General features: G+C 42.1%; 2 protein-coding genes across 2 annotated transcripts in view; one reads left to right on the plus strand and one right to left on the minus strand.

Annotated features, from left to right (window-relative positions):
- Window positions 1–6,463, plus strand: LOC132980789 (galectin-4-like). The gene is made up of 15 exons (XM_061047122.1): window positions 1–166; window positions 600–688; window positions 1,058–1,262; window positions 1,673–1,786; window positions 1,920–1,961; window positions 2,400–2,423; window positions 2,655–2,702; window positions 2,918–2,977; window positions 3,081–3,107; window positions 3,280–3,315; window positions 3,430–3,456; window positions 3,548–3,577; window positions 5,408–5,496; window positions 5,566–5,731; window positions 5,830–6,463. Exons 1-15 carry the CDS (start codon window positions 125–127, stop codon window positions 5,974–5,976), a joined length of 1,146 nt encoding a protein of 381 aa, XP_060903105.1. The 5' UTR covers window positions 1–124; the 3' UTR covers window positions 5,977–6,463.
- LOC132980788 (tyrosine-protein kinase receptor UFO) overlaps window positions 6,135–19,802 on the minus strand; it is a 27,202-nt gene continuing 13,534 nt past the window's right edge. Inside the window, exons 8-20 of the mRNA XM_061047121.1 lie at window positions 18,070–18,209; window positions 17,228–17,372; window positions 16,996–17,013; window positions 15,892–16,021; window positions 15,528–15,619; window positions 12,906–13,001; window positions 12,523–12,600; window positions 11,988–12,080; window positions 11,415–11,536; window positions 10,717–10,826; window positions 10,209–10,368; window positions 9,240–9,376; window positions 6,135–8,927 (exon numbers count right to left, since the gene is read on the minus strand). Coding sequence (XP_060903104.1) covers window positions 8,480–8,927; window positions 9,240–9,376; window positions 10,209–10,368; window positions 10,717–10,826; window positions 11,415–11,536; window positions 11,988–12,080; window positions 12,523–12,600; window positions 12,906–13,001; window positions 15,528–15,619; window positions 15,892–16,021; window positions 16,996–17,013; window positions 17,228–17,372; window positions 18,070–18,209 — 1,769 coding nt within the window. The 3' untranslated portion in view covers window positions 6,135–8,479. The remainder of the gene's footprint in view (window positions 8,928–9,239; window positions 9,377–10,208; window positions 10,369–10,716; window positions 10,827–11,414; window positions 11,537–11,987; window positions 12,081–12,522; window positions 12,601–12,905; window positions 13,002–15,527; window positions 15,620–15,891; window positions 16,022–16,995; window positions 17,014–17,227; window positions 17,373–18,069; window positions 18,210–19,802) is intronic.

Consider the following 19,802-nt stretch of genomic DNA (forward strand, 5'->3'; position numbering starts at 1 on the left):
GTCCCTCCCTCATCACTGTATAAAAACAAGACGTCCAGCAGAGACCAGTTTGTGACAGAACCTCCCCACCCCGCGCTCTCTGCTTCTCCATCTCCCCGTCATCTCACCGTCTGCTGCTGCTGCCATGTTTGTCGCTCCTCCTGGATACCAGCCGGTCTACAGCCCTGTAAGTATCTGTACACACTGCTGAATGTAAGAGGATATAGTCATACCTTTATGTGTGCTTTGGTAGGTAATCTAACATTAATGCACGTGGACTAAGAATGAATCAGCAGCAGAACAAGCAATGCAAGCATGGCACTTTTCAGACAAAGGAGTCCAGTTTAAGCATTCCCAGAAACCATTTTTTTTAATCTTAATGTTCATGTTACTGACTGGAGAATAATAACACTCAATATCTTTGTTCAAATTCAATCAAATTCTTTGTTTATTCAGCCTATTTTCTGATATTTTTGTCCACATAATACCAGTAAAAAATACTCACAGGGCAACTTTTGTGCAGCACTTTTAATTTGCTACTTCTGTATTTTGAGAGATGTGCTGACATGCAGACGGGTTCTGTGCAGAGAGGGTGAATATTTTTTATGTGTATTATGCAGAGTATTCCCTATCTGGGGCCTGTTTATGGAGGCCTGAGGGAGGGATCATCCATCTACATCCAGGGGTCCATACCTGAGAACATAACCAGGTGACAGAAGAAAACATGAATCTTAAACGTTGCACACGTTGACTCTGTAAACTTCACTTGATCTTGTAGAAAGATTTGAGAAAATGAAACCACCTTAAGTAAACTAAGTGTGGGTGGAGCAGCTTTGTATTGTTGCATCTCATATCAGGTTTTTTTTTTTTTACACACAGCTCCACTTTAACGTGTATGGCTCACCTTTTCAAAATAGTAATACCTTTGGTTCCAATGGCACTTAAACAGAACATTAACGGACAAAGTAAACACTGCACATTCCTGACGTTATGCAGTCGACCTCACCTGCTCTGTTTGCGTTTCAGGGCTCAGAGACACAGAATGACTCTTGCTTAACCTGAGTTTTGCTTTGCTCAGGTTTTTTATGAACCTGCTCTGTGGACAGTCTGAGTCCAGCGACGTGAGCCTCCACTTCAACCCTCGCTTTGACGGCTGGGACAAGGTGGTCTTCAACTCTCGTCAGGATGGGTCCTGGAAGTCGGAGGAGAAGATTCGCGACATGCCCTTCTCCAAAGGCAAGGGCTTTGAAATGGTCGTCATGGTTACGTCAAAGGGATACCAGGTAAGATCAAGCAGAAATCACATGATGACTACAAACTGCTCTATGGGTGATACCTCAAATCCCCTATTTAGAAATCACAAACAAACATTTTACTTTTTTGTAGTTGACATGAGACAAATTTAAAGTTTTCATAATCAAAAATAAATTAATAATTTCTGTCAGTAATTAACAATTGTCATCCATTATCTGTTCAAACAGCAGGCTCCACTTATGAGCACCAACAGGGGGAGGTGTAGGTATTCAAAATACCTGAATTAAGATATTTATTTGCTCAGAGCAACATTATAGTGTGGATAATATGATTGATTACATATGACTACAGAGCATATGATTTGTAAGTTAGTGGTCATGAATATTATATTCTGCACCACACTGACAGTTAATATCACTGTTCATTTTTTCCGTTGCAGATCAAAGTCAATGGGAAAGACTTCCACACCTTCCAGCACCGTCTCCCAGTGGAAAGAGTTTGTGGGATCCACATCGCGGGAGACGTTTCCATCCAGACGATTAATGTCATCGGGGTGAGGCTTCAGGGCTCTGAAGATTTCAGCTGTTTGCTTTGGGCTTTGCTGCTGCGGCAGAAATTACACAGAGGCTTGTAATCATAATAAATCATGAACACCTGATTGCTAATGCTTTCTGCTTCTGTGCCAGGGAGCTCCAGGTGGCATGAATAGGTATCCTGGAGGAATGGGAGTGAGTAAAAAAAAAAAGCAAAAGTTTAAATTTACACAGTATTTGTGCTTGCTTTGTTTTGCTGGGATTTTTTTTTTTTTTTTTTTTACATCAATATGCTTAAAAATGATTTTCTGCATCTATTATTGTCTTGATCAGTCAGTGTGGTTGCTATAGGATGTTAGTGTAAATATGATATGTTATGATGTGTTAATTCATCTGAGTATTGTCAACGTTAATTCAAAGAAATCTAATTTTTTATTCCCACAGTATAACCTCTATGCCCCTCTGTCATTACAAAATAAAACTAACTTACATGTGAAGAGCTTCCAAAAGATTGCAGCTGAAGTTTAATCAACATTATTAGTATAATAAGCGACTTTGATTATTACACTTTATTTTGGCCTAGTGTTGGATAATGTTTTCTATAATGTCTTACTCATTGTTTTGTCTTTTCAGGGTGGCATGGGAGGAGGAATGGGAGTAAGTAAACATAATATAAGTGTAAAAGTATAAACTCATTAAACTCAGCTTTGTACAGGATTTAACATGTTCACCACATTTCAACAGGGCGGATATCCAGGAGGTGGCACAGGGGTATGTTCTGTGATTGTTTTTAACTTGAGTGTAGTTACCTTTAAATATTTAAGAAAATGTAAAGAACTACATTTGACATATTTTCACAAACCCTTACTTCTTTTATCTAACATCCAGGGAGGATATCCAGGTGGCATGGGAGGAGGACAGGGTGGAGGAATATCAGTAAGTATGTTAAGAAGTAATTTATTTTTACTAACATTTTATTAACACATCATTGTATAAAATTACATCACTTTTCAACAGGGAGGATATCCAGGTGGCATGGGAGGAGGACAGGGAGTAAGTATTCTTACATACAACAGCCCCCAAGTGCAACAACTGATTAAGTTCTTTATACGTGTAATAGAGTGTTTATTCTGTCCATCACTTTGTAACAGGGAGGATATCCAGGTGGCATGGGGGGAGGACAGGGTGGAGGAATGGGAGGAGGTGTGGGAGTAAGTATTCTTACATACAGCACATTTTTCCCCATGTGTCATAACGGATTAAGTTCTTTATACGTGTACTAGAGTGTTTATTCTGTCCATCACTTTGTAACAGGGAGGATATCCAGGAGGTGGCCCAGGGGTGATTAAATCCTTTTTTTTCTTTTCTTCATTATTGGTCAAATTCAGAAATATAATATATTGTACATGCTTGTAAAAACAGGTAGTTATGAGGCTGAATCTTTTTTACTGGCTATAAATCACTAAAAATTACATTAAGTATTTGATTTTTTTAAATCTTCACTTTTTGGCAGTGTGGACATCCAGCAGGCATGGGAGGTGGTAACGGGGTATGAAACATTGTTATATCCACTGACTTTATTGTCTTTTGGCAATTTGAATGCAAAAATTTGAAAACTGAGTAAAATTACTAAATTTGTACTTTTCCCCCCTTTTTCTTCAAGGGAGGATTCCCAGGATCAAACCTGCCGGTGAGAAAAGTTGCATGACATCGATCTATGTATATGTGTTTTATCTTTCCTCTGCTGGTACCATCTTGACTCTCTGTTGATCTCATTATAGGGAATGGGTGGCCAGCCAGTCTACAACCCTGTAAGTAAAATGTGTTCCACACAGCCTCTGCTTTAAAGAGATATGTGTAGTTTTTTCAAAAGTTAATATTTAAGCCTTTTACTTTGAAAGTCTTAACCGGAAAATATAGACTGTAAACCGATGTCTAACTTGACTATGGGGGTCAAGAAGACCGTTGGGATGATATTATTTTGAATGAGGTGTATTTACTGACATCTGGTGGTCATTTGGTGGAACTGCAACACATTCAATTCGTCAAAAAAGGATACGATAGTAAAGTTTCCAGTGAATTTTCAGGGTTACGTGAGGGAGAGATGGAGTCTTGCTATTACTAGCAGCTCACTTGTACTGACTGTGATACTGGTTGTATGGAATAACGCTTTTCTACTGCCCTCTTGTGGTCGCAGCAGGAACAGCAACAACGAATAAGTTTAGCTAGCGGCAATGCCTAAAATGGTAACATACTTAAACATATGATAAAAAAAAAAACATGTGGCTGTCTCGTAATTGAATATTAACATGTATTATTGTCAATAGTTGTAACCAAGCTAGAAGATATGGTTGCAACAGTTTAAATTAACCATAGACTGTAAATATGTGAATGATGGTGTAGTTAGCTCAAAACGGCATTTTTACTGCCCTCTTGTGGTCAGAAAGAGGAACTGCAATACCTTCAATTCACCATAAAAATAAAAAATAAAAATAGATATGAAAACACACTCTCTATATGTCTTCCAGGGAACACTTCCAGGTGATTTAAGCAACAGAGGAGCATTTTTAGATTCACTAGCATGTACGGTTATTTTATCCTAGAGTAACGAGTAACGATCACAAACGGTAAACGCCCCCTCCCCAGTTAGTAGTCTCCCCTTGGAAACGAGTGTTCACTGCCCCGTTGTGGTCACAGCAAGGAACAGCAACACTAAATAAAACAAGTTAGAATCAATGTGAATAAATGGTAATGTCAAGATATGTCAAAATAAAATAGGCTATCTCATAATCTATTTTGGGAATATTAATTTTTTTTTAATTTTGGTAATGGGTATTGATTATTTACCCATGTTATTAAACAAGTTATACATCACCGTCAACATGAGTTAGCACTAGTGCTATCCAGCTTATAAAATTTGAATCTGCTATTTGCGAGGACCACTGAAAAACTAGTCTTCACTAAATGATCTATTATTATTATTATAAGTGATGGTTAGCTAAAACAAAATAAAACACATCACACAAATGCTTGTCTCGTATTAAACGGTGTGTTTTGTCCCAAATAACGAAGGTAGTTATAAACACGAGTTTCTACTGCCCTCTAGTGGCGACAGACAGGAACACATTACATCCGTCCAGTTACTGATAGTATAAATCATTGTCAGTGTGTAAATCTCTTTTTGTACAGTTTATGTTGTAGACGTAAACAGTCTATTTACCTGTGAAGATAGAGAGAACAATAGATTTAAATCACAAAATATAAATAATATATGGCTTATACATTAAATGGTCCAAGCAGATTTTTATGGTTAGGGAAAAAGAAAGTTTCAAATTCAGTCTTTCTGCTCAAAGATTTAGGAAACACCTTTAAGAAAGTCTGGAGATGATTGTATTCTAAGATGAGAGTGACATTGCAGGGCCTGACAAACTTAGACTTGTCTCCTAAAATATATCGCAAGACAAAAAAATAGTTTGAGGTAGTGTACCTTGTCCGCTGTCTTCAAAGGTTAACTCATCTTTTGCCCCCAGAGTTTGAGCTATCAATTTTAGCCTACAGTTTTATTTCCATGGTGTTATCTGTGTGAGCCTCATACAGCCTCTTATTAAACCTCTCTTTTTGTTTTTGCTGCGTGTCTGAAGCCTGTGCCCTGCTCAAACATGATCCCAGGAGGGATGTCCCCTAAGAGGACCATCATCATCAGGGGGATGGTACCCAACGGAGCAAACAGGTGTGTATTTGTGAGTACATAAAGACTCTAAAGTGAAAGTCTGATTGCTAACAGACTTGTGTGCTGCAGAATGAGCATCAACTTCATGGTGAGCAGATCTCGAGACGTCGCTTTCCACATGAACCCCCGCGTGAGAGAGGGGATCGTGGTGAGAAACAGCAAGATAGGGGGTCACTGGGGCCAGGAGGACAGAGAGCTCAGCATGAACCCCTTCAAGGAGGGACAGTACTTTGATGTAAGTTCTGTCCGTCGGCATGATCGGACATTATGATGACTTTCTATTTCACTCTGTGTGGTCAGTGGTAGACTGATATTTCCACCCTTGTTTCTCAGATGTCGATCCGCTGCGGGAATCAGAGGTTTAAGGTGTTTGTGAACGGGCAGCACTTGTTCGACTTCTTCCACCGCCTGCAGTCCTTCAGTGAGATCGACATGCTGGAGATTGAAGGAGACGTGCAGATTTCCTACATCCAGTTTTGAGAGCGCACATTTCTACAATAACTGATGTACAGAAGTCACCTCTTCTCAGCCACTGCTTGATCATAAATCCTAATCATACCTCGTCATTGGTTGGGCAGGATTAACTGAATAATTATCATGTTACCAACACATTATTAGCCACATTAAAACAAAAGAAATGAATTCTATCATGTTGATAATTTTTATTTCTTATACAAAATATTGTAGGTATTGTATCAAAATTTGTTTACAAATCATGACGATATAAAGGCAACTATAGATATATACAGTCTTCTCCCAATTGAACACACCAGGAGAATCACAATCACACATCACCTGTGACGATGAAAACACTGGCTCTCTGAAGGCACTGAAGGTTAGGTGATGAAATTCATAGATGTAAGGCAGAATGAGTCATGAGGGATTTTCACTTTTGCTGGAATATACTTTACAAGATGTTTCTTTTCAAAGTCCAAACACGGTTCTTGGTATGACCACGTTGTATCATTTTTTTTTGCATTCAAATGTTTTTACAGAACAAAATGAAAGCGCGCCTCAGTCTCAGCAGCGCCTCCTGTGGTTCACAAACAATGTTTGACTTTTATTCTGAGTACACGGTACCAAAGGTATTTCAAGAAATGTACATGTCCTCTTAACTACCCCCCACTGTCTACTCTTTTTATACACAAGTACCTTTTGATGCAGCAGAAAAACACAGCACCTCATTCAGACAAATGTTCTCCCAAACTGTGTGTTGAAATGTGGTCCAATTCAACGACAAACTATGACCTTAAACAAATATATTTATGTATAAAAATAAGTGCATGCATGATGCAAAGTTGCAGCTGGTGAATTACCCAAAGCAGACGTCTGGAGGACCACGCTTGTGTTTGTTTTTTCATCCGCTGCTTCCTGTGTCCTCATGCTCGACGCTGCGTCTAACAGACTTCTATTTACAGCGCTGAACCTCGAGAAACAAACACATCCCCAGAATCAAAAGTGGCACGGCGATGTCAGATGACGAGGTTAGTCCATGTTTCCCAGTCCCCGCTCGTTTACTGAGAACAATACCTTCGACTGGATATCAGCAGCCCTGCCACGCTTCACAGGCTTTGTTCTCCGTCTTCATGAATATAAAGGGTTGTTACATGTCGGCCGAATTCATGCAAGGCATTTACAGAATGTCCAAAACGTAAAAAAACAAAATCATAGAAAGATATACACATAACAAACATTGTTATAAAACATTAGTGCAAAGTTGTAGAAATAAAAAAAAACAGCATAAAACAAATACACTTGTAATAACACTGTGCTTGAGTCTAACACAAGGTGAGGAGCTTAACTCCATCGACTGTACCGACTCTCTCTCTCCGTCAAACTACCTCTGAGTGTTTGTACCCTCCAGATGTGACCAGTACCTCTGTTCCTGCTGAGTCTCAGCTTCCTGAGTTAGGACATAAGATGTATAAACCAGGTGAATCAGGACGTGTAAAGGTGTCCCACTCATCAGTGAGGAAAGATGGCTCATGGTGCTTAAAGCACGACTAGCAGTAGAAGACCTGGAGAAGATTCAGGGGTTAAATATGATGTCATGCAAACAGAGTCCTCTTCTCAGCAGCTTCATGAAAGCTGCTCTAATCCTGCAGTACCAACGGTTGTTTTTAAATGTGATGTGTAAGTCAGCTGATGTTGGGAAATGGAGTCCTAACTTTTAAGAATAACAATCATAAGGCTACAAGATTTTCATGTTGGGGAGAACGTTCTTCCATCTGTTAACCAAAAACAAGAGCTTAAAGTATAAAAATCAGGGTGCAACAACAAGTTTTATGATTTCAGCCAAAGAATCCCGTGTTGTCCTTCACAAACGTCCGTCAACATGACCTTTAAAACAGCCGGTCTGCTCCTCCAGATCCCCTCGGATCTTGCTGCAGGAGGATTTAATGAGGCAGAGATTCAGATGGGTGAGTTCCTCCATCCCTTTCCTCCGCTGGTGTGAGTCTTCTACTTTAGCGCTTCCTCCATGGACAGTTCAAGCTCCTGAGTGTGTTTGGTTGTGTGTCAGTCTGGCAGTGTGTGAGCTGGTTTCACAGAGACTTTACTTCTTTTTTTTTCTTCTTTTTTTTTAGCTTAAAGACGTGAAGGAGGATAACTCTTCTGTCTACAAGGTAGTCGGTATTTTATTGCTATAGCGTCAGGGGCGTGTGGATTTCTTTGATTGTGCTGCGGTGTACTGTATGTTGCATGAATTTTCCCTCCAGCCACACCGATCTCATATTTCTGTAACACTCACTCGTAGATGTGTTCATTTAGAAGGGAGGGGGGGCAACAACACAAATTAAAAAAAACAATCCTGGACTTCCTTGGAATGCATTCGGCTGAGTGTGTGTGTGAGAGTGTTTGTGCAAATCATGTATTCAGGTGTCTTACAGTCAGCAGCAAGAGGCTGGTTCCCGTTCTCTGCCTGGAGTGAGGATGGCACGGTTTTTGGCAGTGATGGGTCACTTTTTTTTAAAGAGTAAAGCCATCATTGCCAGGGCATTTTCCTGGAGCCCTCCCTGTCCTCCTGCAGCTCCACAGTTGGGGTGGGGTTTGGGGTGGAGTGGCAGGATGGCTGTAGGGGCAGCGTGGCCGTGGAGGACGACACGGGCATGTCCAGGCTCTCCAGGGAGTCACACAGGGCTCTGTTGGTCTCGTGCTGGGGGCAGAGGACGTACCGGTTCGGTTGGTGGACCTCCGCCGTGGTCACCGAGTCAAGACCCTTCAGGCAAAGAGGAGACGGACCCCCGATGGGGTCGCGGCCACCGACGGCACCGAGCTCCATGGAGGACTCGTCCATGTTGACGTACAGGATCTCGTCGGGGTCCTGGGGGTCTGGCAGATCCTCCAGGGCCTTTTCCAGCTCCCAGCACAGAGACTGAAACGAGGGACGATCCTTCGGGCTCAGAAGCCAGCAGGAGAACATGATGGAGTAACTGGAGAGAGTGAAGAAGAGCGCTTATCAAATGTGTTTTTTCTTTTAGTAAATAAATACTGACATATATTTAGATATATTCAAGTTAGGAGGGTTTGTTATTATGAGAAATATTTATCTTTTAAAGAAAAAAACTGTAGGAAAACCATGTTTGAACACAAATCTCTAAATGAAATCATCACTAAGCCCTTTGAGAATCAGGGAAACTGGACTAGCTCTGATTGTTTTATGTTAAAAGAGGGTCTTCTCATCAGGAGTCAAAGGCTTCACTTTGTACTTCCTCATCAGCTGAGGGTGAAGGACCATCACTCACATGCTGTCCAGGCAGTCCGGAGGCTGTTTGAGACGGTTCCCCTGCCTCAAGTAATCGTAAATCTCGCTGTTTTCCACCCCAGGGTACGGAGTCTGACCCCGCGTGGCGATCTCCCACATGGTGACTCCAAACGACCACTGAGAGAGAGACGGACAGAAAGAAGGACGTGTAAGAAAAAGTACAGCGGGGGAGAAACCCTCAAACATGAATCTGCTCCGGTTAAACATTAGCTCTGGATGTAACACAGCCATGTTTGTCCAATCATCAGGACTTCCTACTTTATGCTCAACTCACTCAGGAGTGTTCATCATTTTAATCACTTTCACATGTGCAGGGTCTCTGCAACATAAATGCAGATATATGATCATATGTAAGTGCATTACAGCTGGAATTCAGTGAAATATCTCAGAACTATTGATGTTATCTTCTCAGTTTTAGAGAGTAAATACTGAATATATTCACCGTTTAACCAAATATGGACTCAAATTTGTTCTTTTGTAAGACTGAAGTCAGTGCACTACTATTACAAATAACAGCTGCATGCCTAACTAAGATGATAATCCCTTAAAATGGACTTTACAACTCTTTACCCTGCAGCCACAGAATACTAATTCTAAAACATTTATTCTCCTCTCCTCTCCTTTTAGCACCAAAAGAGCTTTAAATAATGTAGTTGGTGACATAGTGCTGACATGATCATGGAGTTCTATTCACTAAGCTCACATATGGAAAGTAGTGTAGTGGGTTATGCAGTATAATTTTTGACCTGGAAATTTATCACAACTAAAATAATTCATTGTTATCAGGAAAAAAAGACTTTTAAAGACGTTTGATTTGCAACAGGCAGGTTTTAGGGTGCAAGTATAATTCTAAACATAAACCAAATCTGTTAATTAACCCGTGAGTCCCTGCTCTACCATGCGGTTGATAAAAAGACACACTAAACTGACACACAGTGGGGGAACTGACCACGTCACTCTTGGTGGTGTACACTCGATCCGCCAAGCTTTCGATGGCGATCCATTTGACGGGCATCTTTGAGATCCGGCCCTGCCTGTAGTAATCCCCGTTGTAGATCTTCTTGGAGAGGCCGAAGTCAGCCACGCACACGTTCATGTTCTCGTTCAGCCTGCGGCAGAGAGAGAGAAACCCAGAGTGTTACAGGGCGGTTCAGATTTACATGAAAGCTACAACTTTATGTTTTATGAGCTCATGAAATATGTTGAATGGATGACTAACTAAACTCACTCACTCAAAACAAAACAAAGTGAGAATGTCTTAACTTTCCTGTATCCAAAATCTTCTCCTTGTTCCTCTTTACCAAATATATGGCACAGTCTCAGGGTCTACTTTTAGTTCTTTATTTCAAGTTTTTTCAACTATTGCATGCAGGGTCACAACAGAAAGCGAAATAACAAGTGATAAAAGAAGAAAGGGAAGCGAAAGAGGGAAAAGGGGAAACAGCGATTGTGCTTACATGCAGTTGCGAGCAGCGAGGTCTCTGTGGATGAAATTCTTGCTGCTGAGGTACTCCATCCCTCGGGCAATGTCGGTCATAAACTTCACCAGCATCTGAGACGGGAGGTACTGCAGGACAGCACAAAGAGGAAAACAAGATTTCATCACACATCCACCCACAGCTGACATTTCATTTTCTTAAACAGCAGAGGGCACCAGAGTCCGTCTCTGCCGGTCTGAACTGAGCGCTCCCTGCTCCACATACTAACAGCTTTTTTCCCTGTGGGAAGAATCAGCACCATTGTGTTTTCTGAACGCTTGCCGAACTCTCGGATATTTCAACATTCTGCAGGAATCTTGTTTCGATTAGGCTTGTGTTTCTCAACCAGATTCTTCGGGGACTTAGTGCGTATAGCGGTTCTCGATTCCAAAAAAACCATCTCATCTATTTAGAAGTGTGTTTCCATGACTTCAGAGTGTGCATGCTGCCAAAAAAAGTGTGTACGGGGACTCACTGTAACACACACTCTACGTCTATGATGACCTTTGGATACCATTCTGCTGACAGACTTCAACATGTATATGAACGTCTCGAGCTTTGAACCATAAACAGTTCAACTTTGGGACATAATGTGGTTATGCTTGACCGCTTGCATGCGCATGTGTACGCGTGTGTTGCTGACTCTGTGCTTTTTTATCGTTTGTAATCAGACTAACCACAGGACAGTCTCCCAGCCGAGAGTAGAGCAGATAACTGTGCAGGTCTCCGTGTTTCATGTAAGGCAGGATGACCACGGGGGAGGGGTAACCTTCACTCTCCACGGTCTGCAGACACACACCTGTAAAAACACCACACGGCTTAAGTCTCATACATACACACACCGCAGACATGTTCTGTTCATTTAATGAGCAAGATGCTAGGGTGCGTTAACCTGAAGCGGAAGGAAGTGAACATATTCTCTCACCCAGCCTTAGCGGTATATTGGCATGCAAAAAGTTTTAGTTTAATCTGCAATATCTGGATATTTGTGTCAAATATTTCTACACACTATAAAAACACATCTCCCTGTTACGCTTCATGATGTAAAAATGATAGAAAAGTAAAACCACAAATAAACCAAGGTAACAGGACGGTGATTATCCTGAACAACTCGGACATGGTTTTTCTAAAACTATGAATCTTGAATGTCATCTCAACTGTTTCTACCTTAAAACTCAAAAGACAAAAAGAAACCCATCATTAAGGGCTACGGGAGAAAATGTCCGTCTGTCATTTGAATCCTGACTTACCCAGAAGCCTCATGACGTTGGCATGGTCAAACTCTTTCATGCAGGCAGCCTCACGCAGAAAATCCTCCATCTCTGAGCGTGTACAGATGGCAACTGGAGAGGAGACGGTACACAAGTGAGGCCATGTGGTTTGTGTACAGCTCGTGGCACATTGACAGGTTACAAATAAACTTTTTATCTCAAAGGGTGTTTAAGCTCCTGAACATGCAAACAGTTTCATCCACTTAATGTGTTTTAATATAATCTCACATAGAAAGGTGGCCCTGTTTTCAGTCTCTACAAATTGATCTCTTGTCGAGTTTTCATACAATTGTGTTTAGTTTTACGCTGCGGTTTTTTAATGGGGTCAACTTTTTCTTCTGCCAATATTCTCTACAAGCTGAGCCTTTGTCTGTTTTCTGATAAAGAACTGAAATTTTAGCACAAAACACTTGTTAATTTCTGACCCGAGGGGCTGTCTGTCAAATGGCCAGTGTTTCCAAAGATGAAGGGGGATCATTGTGGTGATCGCCGAGCACTTGAACTGTCTACTCACTCTTCATAGTCTTGACAGCAACTTTGAGAACAGACTCCTCCTGAGTCAGAAGGCCCTCCATCACGGAGCCGAACTCCCCTGAAGAAAGAAATGAAACCACATCAAACACTCGGTTTAGATGACACTTTATTATCAAACAGGGAAAGGTTGTTAGTGTCCGGATTGGAGGGAGTGCAGGGTTACTTTATTGTTGCACTGTTACACTATAACTAAGGTCAAAACATGAGTGTCTTTAAGAGAGATACGTGGAAAGCAAGCCATGTTGTTATGGCTGCATATGGACTATGTACCAACCCTGACATAAAGCCTTGCTGTTCGTTTGTTACTGTACATATTAACTCCTGGCTGTCCCAGAAATGACACTGATACAAAACAAACAGTACCTTCTCCCAGCGTCTTTCCCAGGGTTAGTTTGTGTCTGTCCACCATCACGTCTTGGAGCTTCTGCTTCAGCTCGTCGCTGATGCCAAGGCTGTTCACTGAGGGGGGAAAGAATAAGGAATTTTAATGGTGTTTGGAGCTCTTGGAGTTCTTTAATGAACAACAAAGAAGAGAGAGAGAGAGAGAGAGAGAGAGAGAGAGAGAGAGAGAGAGAGAGAAAAACAGCCAGATTGTAAAAGCACAATGCGAAACACGAAGCCAAGAACAAAGTGTGAATAAACACAGCTAGCTTATACAGCAATAAAAAAAGACTGATTTAAAACATGCCGTCTCGTCTTAAAACCTCCCATATTAAATACTAATTAAATATTAGATTTTTGTTCTGGGAAAAAACATATTTTTTTTTACATCAAAGTTTCTGTTTCCAATATATTGATCTGTTTAGTAGCTATTTTTAAATGCACAGCTTCCCTTTCCAAAAAAACGATGAACATACGTCTTCTCAATGTCAATATGGTCTTTAAAAAATAATCAAAATACTTTTAAAGATTTTAAAAAATGCACTAAAACACAACCGTGCAGAGATTTTCTGACATGGAGTCTCCATTTTCATATTTCAGGTGTGGGACAGATGACCGGTAATCCTGCAGGGACCGGGTCGGGAAGTTGATGTCAGGGGGATTTTAATCTCGTTTAAATGTTCTCCCTCCAGCCAGCTGGTCCGTCACCGAGCCGTATGAGCGTTGAGCAGACCGAGCTGCGGACGTTAGCTCTGTTTTCACATCTGGGCCAGAATATGACAAGGCAACGACATGATCTGACGCCCCCCTCCAGCTGCTGCTACACCATCAATCTGCCACGCGTCCAACAACAATGCGCTCACTCCACAGGCAGGTTCTGACATATGCTGCAGTGACCAGTCATTAGGCGGTGCATGCAATAATCGATGTGTCGGGAGATTTGGCCAAACATACTGGTCGACAACAGCAGCAGCAGAAATCCCACCCAAACCCCTCCAATCGGACCTCTTCCTTTATTCCCAGCGAGCTTTCCTCCCCACATTCAATTATCTGCACATCTCATTCTCTCAGCTAGTATCATTTTACTAACTGAATACGTTTCTTTTTTTTTTTCCTTTCTCCTCCAAAGTTTGGTCTCCCCCTGTCCTCTTTGTGGCTGCGGCAAGCTGAGACTTGTGTCAAATATTGTGCGTACACCGGGGACAATGTCAGGGCTTGAATATGACCCAGCTGTGTGAAATGTGAGACGGCGTGCTGTGTTTACAGGTACGTATCTCTGTCTGTAATCACGAGAAGACTTCACAACCTACTACTAATCACTGCTTTGTATCCCACTATGAGGTTGTTGCTGCACCTGGACTAGATTTTCAATCAAATTCAAGGACTTTTGACTCCAGTGAGAGCGCGCAAAGAGCAACTCCTCATTTGTTGTTACAGGCTGCTTTGGTTTGAAATCTCACACATATGAGAGGACCATGAAGTCTTATGTCTCTCATGCAATTATATCCTCTTTCCCACATCGTCCACCTCTCCAATATGCCGTTATCCCTGTCTCACCTCCTTCCTCCGACTCTGTCAGTAAATACCTGAAATGAAGTCAAGTCAGAGCTAATTGTTTTCACGCCTGGTTGTACAGGACAGGACTTCATGAATGAGTTTGCTGCACATCTAACCGATAGGATTATAAAAAAACATTAAATGGTGAGTTAAAAACATCTAATGAGGAGGATCATAGACGGAGATTTAATTGTAAAAGTCCATCTGCACGCACTACATTAAAACAAATGTGTATTTCAGTAAATGGAGTTAAATTAGGGAATTCTCTCGATAATCATTTGAAAAGCTGCTCAACTATCATTCAATTTAAAAGAATGTATAAAGAAAAGTTTCTGGGAAATTATGAATGTATTGAGTTAACTGATTGTATTTGATTGTTTCTATATTGTTGATCTACTTTTTGTTTTGTGAAAGAAAGAAAGAGAAAACAACAGGTTAGCCGTCTTATTCTGTTAAACAGTATCTTGTGTTTTTTAGGAAAAGGGGGAGTAGGTATTACAAGTTTTCTTCTTCCTGCTCCTGTTGGCTCATGAACAGTGTTTCAGTATTATGAGAAAATACTTCTTGTTGTGTTTTATTGAAACCATACACTGAAATGAGCAAATAAATCAAATATGAAAATGGTGAGTTAAATAGTGCAAAGGGGCACAGTGTTGTTGTGGAGTATGTCAGCTGTCTCGACACTTGAGGGATGTTTTCACAGCTCTGAGGAATAAAATAATCTTTAGTAGACTCAAATCCTTCCTTTGATCTCCTAAATGAATCATTCCTTTCTTGAGAAGGGAAGAATAGAAACTGTCAACATGTGTCATTACAGTTAAGCATTTCCTTCCATGGAAGTGCTGGATCCAGGCCCGGGGCTAAAGAGGGGATACTATTATGCTGCTTTTTTTTTTTTTGTATCGCTATCTGTCTAGGGGCAAGAGGCAGGTTTGGGCCTGCAGAGAATCTCTTCCTGCTGCAGGGACAGTCAGCTGAAAATATAAAGTGTCATCTTTCTGAACAACATGCAGGGGCAGAGAGAGAGAGAGAGAGAGAAGAACTCACATGTTGCCTCTGTAGTCCTTCTGCTGTAGGTGCGGCGTGCACGGTACCTGACCACCAGTTCTCCGCTCTCCATCATCGGCTCGAACGCCTCTCTGATGATTCATACAGGGAGAAGACAAAACAGAGCAAAATGCAATGAGAGGTTTGTCCAGTACGTGCGTAAATACAGCTGGAAACATGGCATTTGACCATAATTCACAACAATGACTGTTGCTCTTTCACAACAGATGTTACTACTCTGTCCAAATTCTGCAGAATGCATGAAGAAGTGAGGCAACTAGGTCATGGAGCCCAGGATTCTGGTTTGGCACAGTTAAAGCGTCCCTCCCTTCCACCCACGAGGAGTGCTAATAGTCATACGCACCCAAAGCGTGTCTCCTTGCGCCGCAGCTTGGCCACGTAAACAGCCATGAGAACAGCTATGGATACGGCACCGGCAATGGCCATCACCACATACCACCAGTGCCAGGAAAAGGCCGGAGGGGAAGGGGGACCTGGGGGAGAGGCGTGGACACAGACGGATGACGGCTTAGCTAGGCGGCTCTTTCAGGGTTAAGACACAGAGTTAAGAAATCAGAGAAGCCGAGGTGACACAAGTTTTGATTACTTTTAACACCAGATTTAAAATAAAGAAGGATTAAAGTGAAACCCTTTAGACTATTTCTGCTTTATCAGGAAACAGTACACTTCTCTTTATTCCCTTCCCAAATGTGCAAATGGCTTACATGTGTGTTCTGGGAAAAATCTTAAAAGGGAAATTCCTTCACTATCAAACTGTGTTGTAATACCTTTTGTGAGAAAATAATGTTTCCTTTTTAATTACATGTTGCCTAAGTCTACAAAGTGGCCTCAGCAAAGTCATGTTGAGCAACATCTAAACATTTCTTCTAAAAATATTCTTCTTTTTTTTCCCAATCTCAAAACATTCACTTTGTCTTCAGTTCTTGTTTTCCAAACTCTCACGCTGACGTTAACTCCCAGCTCCACGCTCTAACAACCTCCACCCACTGTTTTTCCACTTTTTCTCCCATTCACTCTCATCCTCCCCCAACTTTCCCCTGCTTCTTTTTTATCTGCCGTTCTTTGTTGTTTGAATTGTCTGTCTGGCTCTATTAGACTAAGCAAACAGAGATGCTACACTGTTCCTGCCTGTTATAAATATTTATGATGCGTCTCCCCATTCCCCCCCCTCCTACACCCCTCTCTCTTCCCCTTTCCCGTCTCCCTGAGATCTTCTCTTCTCTTTTTTTCGCTTCCTTCCTGTTTTTTCGCTGAGATACACAGGAAGGAACACTCAGGAACCCAGCGACCGAGAATAAGAAAGAGAAGTCTTACAGTGACAAAAAAAACAAAAAAAAACACCATGAGCTCACTTCTACTGTCACTGTGTCATTTTGTGCCACTCTGGGAGGTTACAGAGGAGAAAGTTTGCGGGTTTGAATGAGCAAAGAGCAGTCATTACACTCACCTCGAAATTCCTCCATTTCTGTGGGAACCAAAAAAAAAAGTCATGTCAATGCACTGACTTTGAGGAGAAAACAACATAATGTGTTTGGTAAAATAATCTGCAGAATTGACATGAAACATCAGACATTTTTATTTGCGAGTTAATTACAGTCATTATAAAATGAATAAAGTCTTCTTCTGGCAAAAAGGTGTCTTATGTAAATGCACACACTGTTTATGACGTTGTCACTTACCGGGGGCAATAAGTGTCACAGTCTGTATGGGGGTCCAGGGTCCTTGCCCGGCCCCTGTGTAAGCGCACACTCGAAAGGACACATTGGACAGGGGGACAGACAGATTGATTGACAGCTCAGTGTCCAATCCAGCATCCACGACAAACTGTGAACAAAAGAAGCGTTTGTAGACGATGAGTATCAAAAGGAGGATTGTCTTTCAATCTGTCAGTTTTGCAGAGTTTCTGTTGGGTTCTTGTTGTTGTGTGTGTATTTGGGTAATGGTCGATGGTAAATTGACTTGAGCTTGTGTAGCACTCTTCTCCTCTTCACACCTACACATTCACCACAGTGATGGCAGAGGCTGCTATGTCAAGTATCATCCATCAGTATTAACTAATTCCATTCATACACATTCATACACTTGGCATCTTGGGATCAAGTACACATCAGAAATGTGGCCGCAGTCTTGAAATTGTTCAGATGGAATGATCTGTGGCCCAAATGCATGGGGCCAGCCTTAAGACCCTCAAAGCGTGGGATGCAGCCTACAATATAGTTAAGGACAGTGTGCGGCGTGCTTGACCTGAAATGTGTTTTTATTTTCTGTGTTGTCCTTGAGAGATCCGGGGTGGGGATGTATGTGGGGTCACCACGTGTGGATGGGGGTTGGGGGAAGGTTTGAATGTTTGATTGATCCTGATGTTTGCACATATGAACTTTTATTCATGTATGATGTCATTTCTTTGTACATTTCTAAATAAAAAATTGATCCCAAAAAAAAAAAGAAATGTGGACTGCAGGAGCTGGGGATTGACTCTACCACTGAGCCACAGCCGCCCCTGTCTGTGTCTCAGACTGACCTGCGGGGCTGCAGGTGTGCTGTACTCCACCATGTAGCCCTGAAGTTCTCCATTCATCTTCCCCGGAGGCTCCTCCCACACCATCAGCACATCTGTCCCGTTGAGCACGGCGGTGACGTTAACAGGCGGGTTTTCCGGCACTGAAAAAAAACAAAACACACAGCAGAACTTCAGAAATCATTCCACTCCTCGTTCTCACTTCGATTTGTATTTCGTAGGCTGAGATAAGAGATGTAGCTGAGGGTGTGGCTGAATGTGTCCAAAGACTTTCAGTGTGAATAAGGAGTGAGCAAGACTGCAACTGTGTGAGCCCGGTGGTCAGGGGCCAGTGGGCTGAGGGCTACCCAGGCGTGTGTTGTTTTGACAGCCTGAAGCCTGTAGGCTGTGGATAAGTACAACAGCTGGATGGAAGAAGATGTCAGGGAATTTGGAGAATTCAGCTTAATTAGGATAGAAAAGGCTAGCTGAGGGCACCGCGGACAGAGGCGATTAACTGAGTTCAGAAGCCGGTGTGCCTTCGGTGTGTGAATGGTTGAATAGACTCAGATGGACACATGCTGAGGCCTGTGTCTCCCTCCTTCATGCTGTTCCCTCTTCTTCCGTCTATTCCTGTTTCTGCTTTATTTTCTCGTCTGGCTGTTTCTTTTCTGGCTCTCTGGAGCAGGGAGCAAAAAAAAAAAAGGCTGCTGGCACCAGAAATACCCAGTGGAGAGAAAGCCTAGCTGAGTAACACACTAGAAATAGCGTGAAGAATTTGTGTATTTATGTTTGTGTGTGTGTGTGTGTGTGTGTGTGTGTGTGTGTGTGTGTGTGTGTGTGTGTGTGTGAAATCCAGGACCCTTTAACAAGGAGACAACATTGCTTCTTTCCTTTGTTGAAATTAGAGTTAGAGCTTTCTTTGTCTTTGCTTCTCAATCCCTCAGCAGTCCTACAAATCACACAAGCTAACTGGACACCTACACACGCCCACACTCACACACACACACACACACACACACACACACACACACACACACACCCAGTCACTAAGAGTTTGGGAAACATGGCCCAGCCTACGGATGATGTTATCAGGAAGCATTTGGCGGGTGATTGTTTCCACATGCGAGCCCCCTGCTCCGCCTGCCAGCGGCAGCAAAAACAACCTCGAAGTCAAGTTCGTTCCAGGAGTCGGTCTCCACCTATGATCAGTCATCTGTTGGTCTCTCTCTCTCTCTCTCTCTCTCTCTGCCTCCTTCTCCACTGCTTTGTGTCCTAGCCACTCCCTTTCTCTCCTTCACGCCTCTTCAATTCTCTCTCTCCCTGTTTCCCATCCAACATGGTTCCATCTCATTCTTTCCAACTTGTCTTCTCCCTCACCGCCCTCTCTGTGGCAATGCCTCTCTCTTTTTCTGTCACTGAGCAATGACTCGAAGAAAAGAGAGATGTTGTTTGTTGACGTAAAAAATGTGTGGAGGAGGAGGAGGTGGGAAAACAGTTTTACTGGAAGAAAACTGTTGCAACCTTTCAGTAGTTAAAAAAGAAATTCAGAAAAGAAGGTGTTTGCTGTTGATCAGAAAAAATCCCCATACTGTTCTCATGAAAGCAGCCAAAGCTTGGCAAGATGCTGAGAAACAAACATGTTTAAGACACAATTAGTTCACAACAGCAGAGTTTAACATCTGGATACACAGCAAACTACCGTTTCATATGCTGCTGCGTGCTGCTATAGAGGAATATGGTGTCATATGGCCACG

This window comes from Labrus mixtus, chromosome 9 (assembly GCF_963584025.1).
Source record: "Labrus mixtus chromosome 9, fLabMix1.1, whole genome shotgun sequence".
Lineage (NCBI taxonomy): Eukaryota > Metazoa > Chordata > Actinopteri > Labriformes > Labridae > Labrus > Labrus mixtus.

Excerpts from the sequence above, each read along its gene's own strand:
- LOC132980789 (XM_061047122.1), top strand. The coding sequence starts at position 125 with ATGTTTGTCGCTCCTCCTGGATACCAGCCGGTCTACAGCCCT. Across the intron at positions 689-1,057 it reads ATACCTGAGAACATAACCAG|GTTTTTTATGAACCTGCTCT; the intron begins GTGACAGAAGAA and ends TGCTTTGCTCAG. Across the intron at positions 3,457-3,547 it reads TCCCAGGATCAAACCTGCCG|GGAATGGGTGGCCAGCCAGT; the intron begins GTGAGAAAAGTT and ends ATCTCATTATAG.